At 60.7% G+C, this 5463-nt stretch overlaps 1 protein-coding gene across 1 annotated transcript; it reads right to left on the minus strand.

Moving 5' to 3' along the window:
* Nucleotides 1-467: 467 nt before the first annotated feature.
* DOK2 (docking protein 2) lies at nucleotides 468-5087 on the minus strand. Its single transcript, XM_028520283.2, has 5 exons — nucleotides 4720-5087; nucleotides 3397-3678; nucleotides 3093-3180; nucleotides 2113-2297; nucleotides 468-1571 (listed from the first exon to the last, which is right to left on the minus strand). Exons 1-5 carry the CDS (start codon nucleotides 4777-4779, stop codon nucleotides 966-968), a joined length of 1221 nt encoding a protein of 406 aa, XP_028376084.1. The 5' UTR covers nucleotides 4780-5087; the 3' UTR covers nucleotides 468-965.
* Nucleotides 5088-5463: the final 376 nt, after the last annotated feature.

Consider the following 5463-nt stretch of genomic DNA (forward strand, 5'->3'; position numbering starts at 1 on the left):
CAGCAGCAATGTGCGGACCTACTTTCCAGGAAAGCAGGTTTTGAGGAACACAGCACACAGGCCCCAACCTGCGGGGAAACGGGACGCCAGGGCCAATGGGGAATTACAGGGTGGAAAGGGTTCTTGGGCAAGTCTCAAGGAAGGCAAGGAGCTGAAAGGGGTCCATCCCCTTTCTGGCACAGAAGGGGCTCAGAACTGCCAGCTCTTTCCTGTCCTCTAGTCTAGCTCTTCACACACACCCCCACCATGTTTCTGGTGTTGGCCCTGCACCAGCAAAGGGTTAGAGATGCTTGAACCTTTTCCTGCACGGCCCCGACGTCTGCAGATCCCCGGCTCAGGTGTTTGGGACCCAACCTAGGCCCCCAGAGGACGGTGCAGCTGGGAGGTGGCGGCCCACTGAAGCATCCATTCCTCACAAGGCTGCGGCTGGCCCACCTCCACCCCCACAGCACTGATGCCATGCACGAGCTTTTTGGGAACATTTAATGCCACAGGGGAGTCCAAAACCCGCAGGGCGCTGCTGCCACCCACAGGGGCTGTCCTCCAAAAGGGACATTAGCAGGCAGAAGGCCGGCGCAAGCCAGGCAGTTGGCTGACATCCTTCTGTCCTGTGCCCTAGATGCCTGGGCTCCCTTCCTTGGACCCGGGAAAGAAACAAGAGGAAGTACAAAAGGAGTAGGAGGGTGTGGATCTCTTCAGAGAGCACTTCCTGCTTTGGGGCGGTGACTCACCCAGCAGACCCCCAGGGACAATTCCTGGGACCAGACAAGGGCAGCTGGAACCTAGGATTGTAAGAGCAAGTGGAGGTGCCTGGGGCCCAGTGGGCAAAAGTCATCAGCAAAAACCAGAAGGGCAGCCTGCCTTCCCCATCATGTTCCTCCTCACCAGCCTCCCACCCCTCCTGGTGTGCACAGGCCCACCTCAGCACTGGCATTCCGTGGGGCCCCCAGCTCCTTAGCCCACCATCACTTTGGGCCTTTCTTAAGTACGACATTGTCATACTCGGTTTCCTGTGGCCAGTCCTTCCCCACTGGGTAAGTGTGCTGGAGGCCACTGGGGTCTCCATCCGCTGTGGCCTGCCTCCTCCAGGCCTCACCCTGGGGCTCCTGTGGGCTGTCATACAGGGAGAGGACTGCCACTCCCTCGGGCTCGTCGTATATGTGGTCGGGTCTCAAAGGTGGACGCTCCTCAATGCTGTCGTACAGAGGGTCAGCGGGGGGCTGTGGAGGGACCATGAGGATGCCCCTCAAGCTCTTCCCCAGGTTACGGGCCACCGCATCAAAGGGCACTGCGTATTCCCCCTCTGGCCCCCGAGGCCGGGAGCTGGGCACTGGGGCAGTAGGCGAAGGTGGCGGCAGTGAGTCGTGGGGCCGGGAGTAGGGGCTCTCCGGCCGCGGCTGCGCCGCTGGCCCTGTGGCTAGCTGGGTTTGGGGCCCAGGAGGGGCCGCATTCTTCTGAGCAGAGATGGCCTCTTCCAGGGCCAAGAAGATCTCATTGCCTTGATGGGTTTTGAACTCAAAGTTGCCCTCTCCAGAGACACACCGCCGGCCTGCCTCAAAGGAAAAGGTTACCTGGGACGAAGGGGAAAGGCAGATGACTGGCTCGGCCACAGCGCAGGGTTGACTCTCCTGGGCCCAGCTCCAAAACTCATACCCATCACCTCCAACTTCCCTCCACTGGGACCTGTTGGAGTCCTCTTCCCGAGCTGTTTCTTCCCTGCCTACCCCCCTCCATGTTTTTCCTTACCATCAAAGCCCCCTCTCACCTCCTTCTCCACTCCTCTCACGCTCCCTCCCATCTATCCACGGGTAGAGCCAGGCACACACTGCGCACTTCATCCTTAGGAACACCCGCAACCACTGACCTCCAACTGCTCTGCCTCTCCTGGTCTCCGTCCTTGGCCGCCCTCCTTTGCCCTCTCTCCCACCAGCTTCCCTGCTTTCACTCCTGCTCCTCCGGTTCCCTTCCCATCCCCTCCTTTGGGCCTTTATCTCCTCTTTCCTCCCTCCTCCCTCTGTCTCATCCTCGAAGGGCCCCTTGCACCTCTCCCCACCATCTCTCTTCACCCCTCGCTCATCCTTTCTCTCCACCCGCTGCAGAGCCCCTGCTCACCTTGTCGCGCCCAAAGCGCCGCAGGAACCTGTAGGGCCAGTCATACAGCTGGGTGCGGGGCTCTGGGCCACCCCACAGCTCCAGGGCATTCTTTCCAGTCCGGAGGGTGTAGGACCCCCGGAGCTGGCACCTCTCACTGGCTTCTGTGGGTCTCACTGTCACAGCAAACTCCTTGCAGGGGGCCACTGGGGAGAGAGGGGAGAGAAGGCTGTTCGCTGGCCTCCACTCTGCCCTGCTCTCAATGAGTGCGGGCCAGAGGCTGCTAGAAACAGCCGTTCACATCAGTCAAACTCCCCCAAAACGCCACATACCTCTCCCACCCCGATAGGCATCCTGACCTGGCCACATGTACCCCGACCTCGTGCCCACATCCTTCCTACCCTGTTGCCAGAGCCACAGCCCTGTCTTTTCTGTCTCATTAACCCAGCCACCTTCCCAGTGCCCCCTGTCCCAGCCACAGGTGCACCCCACCCTGCCCTCACAGCTGTCAGCCTCCTCACCCAGTGTGGGTGGAGCCTGGACGTCCCCCCCTTCCTTCTCCTCCCACACACACCCACCCAAAGACCAGACGGACCGCAAGGGGGGGATTGCCTTGTCAGCAAAAAGCTCCCTGTCACAAGACACCTTCAATCCACAGAAAGAAAGCCTTTCTTTTTTCGTTTTAGAAGTTGCTCAGGTCCTAACAACAGAGGGTTCAGAGCAGCACCTTCAGTGAGCCCCTCGGCCCTGCCCCACCCCACCAGCAGGGCCACCAAGCGGGGGCGAATTGGGGTGAAGGGCTGACAGTCAGGGCGGGCAGGACACTCCACCTTGGGCCACGCCCGGAAGCGATGCAGAGAGGCTGATAAGGGGGCCGGCTGGGCAGGGGATAACCACAGGCAGGAAGACTCAAGACACAGAGGCGAGGCAGCCAGAAGGCAGGCCCACACCTCCACCCCAGGGGCCCCACCGCACCCTGGGGATGGCAGGCGGCCCCTCACCTGTGGTTGCGGTGCTGTACAGTTCGTTCTCCTCCATGTGGGGCCGGCTGCCCGGCCCCTCTGGCCCCGACAGCTTCTTCCTCTGGCCCTGGGGAGAAGCCCAGGCTCTCAGCACTGTCACCAAGCCCAAGCCCCACCTCGGGTCTAGGCTTTCTTTCGGGGCACACTCAGCCTGCTGCCCCGTGGGTCACCCCCACCAAGAAACCACCCCCAACACCCTGGCCTTGGCCCTTACAACACCTGCCCACCACAAGTTCTGACTGCCCCCACCCCCTTGCCCTTTCTGCACCCCCGCACAACTCACAGGGAAGGCTAGGAGGCAGATGGCCTGCACCCAGTCGCTTCGCTCAGCTGTGGGGGCCGCCAGCAGGTACAGGCGCTCCTTGGTCTCCAGGAAGAAGGCGCTGGTGTCCTTGGGGCTGCTGGCCTCCCCACTGGCCTCAGTCACCCGCAGACAGTCACTGAGACGGATCACCCTTCGGGCAGCCTCTCCCCGGCGCGACTTCTCCGGGCCCTCCTGGAGCTCCAGCCGGGCCAAGGCACAGCCCGACTGTCCATACAGCGTAGCCCCAAACCTGCGCCATTTCTGAACCCAGATGCATGGCAAGGGGGTGCCGAGAGGGAGCGAACCAGAGATGGAGAGATGGTGAGCAGAGGGAAGTGGTGGAACCATAGGAAGGGACTGGGGCAGCCCCTTGGGGATGGGGAGAGTGGTAAGAGCCCAGGAGGAACACAAACAGGGCCTGAGGAACCAGAAAGCATTGGAACTACAGACCCACCACAGGCAGCCCAGAGAGGGGTCTGGGATGACAGCAGAGAACACACTGGAGGCAGAGACAGCACAGTGAAGACTGACTGCGAGGCCAGGCGGGCCCAGCCCAGGGGGTCCACGCCCAGGGGCAGAAAGCCTGTGAGTCCCTGAGGCCCAGAGGAGGTGTGGGGTGCGCAGCACCAGGGCCAACAGGGAGACCATCACTCTCGTGTAGAAGGCCCTCCCTCTAGGACCTTCACTCAACCCTCCTGAACCTTCCCACCTCATCCCTCGGCAGGATGGCAGAAAGGGAGGAAGGGAGAGAAGGGAGGAAGGGGGGAGGGGGAAGGGGGAGAGAAAGATGGGAGGAGAGAGACAAAGAGAGTGGGGTGTCCAGTGTGGATCAGTTGAGGGAAAGAGTTCCTGCTTCAAAGAGGCCAGGAAAGGAGAAGGAGATCGGACACACTGGGGCTCTCTGCTCAAGCCTGCACCAGCCAAACCTACCCCCCATGGGGCGGGCAAGAAGGAAGGACCCTCACTGCAGCCCTGAATTACCCTCTCTGCTGCTTCTCTTTTTCCCTTCCAAGGGGGGAACCTAAGCTTCCCTTTCCCTCCCCTGAGAAGAAGTCACCACAGAGCCAGAGAGGTAAGAGAGGGAGTCAGAGCCTCCCTTTACCATCCCTTCCCCGGGGGGTGGGGGAGCAGCATCAGCAGAGAGTACAGTGTGGGGCCTGCTTGGGGGCACAGGCAGCCACAAAGGAAGGAGCCCACCCAAGTTCAGCTCTGGGTCTCCACCATCCCACAAGGGTTGGGGGACATTTGGCACACTCCTCTCCTCCCTGGAAATTCCTCGCGGGCCAGACTCGCCCCTCCTACCTTTCCGAAAGTCTGCTGCTGCTGAAGGTACAGGAAACCCTGCTTCACCGCGTCTGCCATCCTCCCACCATCGCGGTGCCCGGCACTGTGGCCGGCCGCTCCTTCCACCGCCGCCCTCTTTCTCTCCGCTCTGCCCCACGGCGTGTTCCCCCTGCTCTCAAGTTCATTTCCTCTCTGCCTAGAGTTCTCTGCACTATTCTAGTCTGCTTGATGACGACAGGCTGATAGGCCCTGCGGTTTCTAGCTCTGTGTGTGTGTGTTTTTTTTCTTTTTGATGAGTTGAGTTTCACAGTCGAGCTTCCTGCATTTTCAGTCAGTGAGAGTTAATTTCCGAACAGCCCACCTCCAGCTCTTTGGCGAGCAGCAACTCAGGTACAGAAGCCGGCATGGGGAGTCACCAAGGAGAGTGGCTGACCCATGGGAATGAGGAGACCCTGAAACCAAGCCTGAGAGTCAAGCCCACAACAAAGGCCCCCTCACTCCAGCTGGGTGCTTAGCATGACAGAGCTGGAAGAGAACTCAGAGGTCGACCAGCCCAACTATCTAATTAAAAAATGGGGAGACAGACAGGTTCAGGAAGGTCTGGGGGATGTGCTCAAGGCCACCAAACCGATCCCAGGCCTCAGGGCAGTGTAAGAGCTGAGCCACACACACGCCAGCTTGCAGAACACAGGAGCACTCCCTGCCCCCAACAACAATGCAAGCTCCCCAGGCCTCCCTGAGGTTCCAGGCTGATGAGCGTCC

The sequence above is a fragment of the Phyllostomus discolor genome, chromosome 8, assembly GCF_004126475.2.
Source record: "Phyllostomus discolor isolate MPI-MPIP mPhyDis1 chromosome 8, mPhyDis1.pri.v3, whole genome shotgun sequence".
In the NCBI taxonomy this organism is placed as follows: domain Eukaryota; kingdom Metazoa; phylum Chordata; class Mammalia; order Chiroptera; family Phyllostomidae; genus Phyllostomus; species Phyllostomus discolor.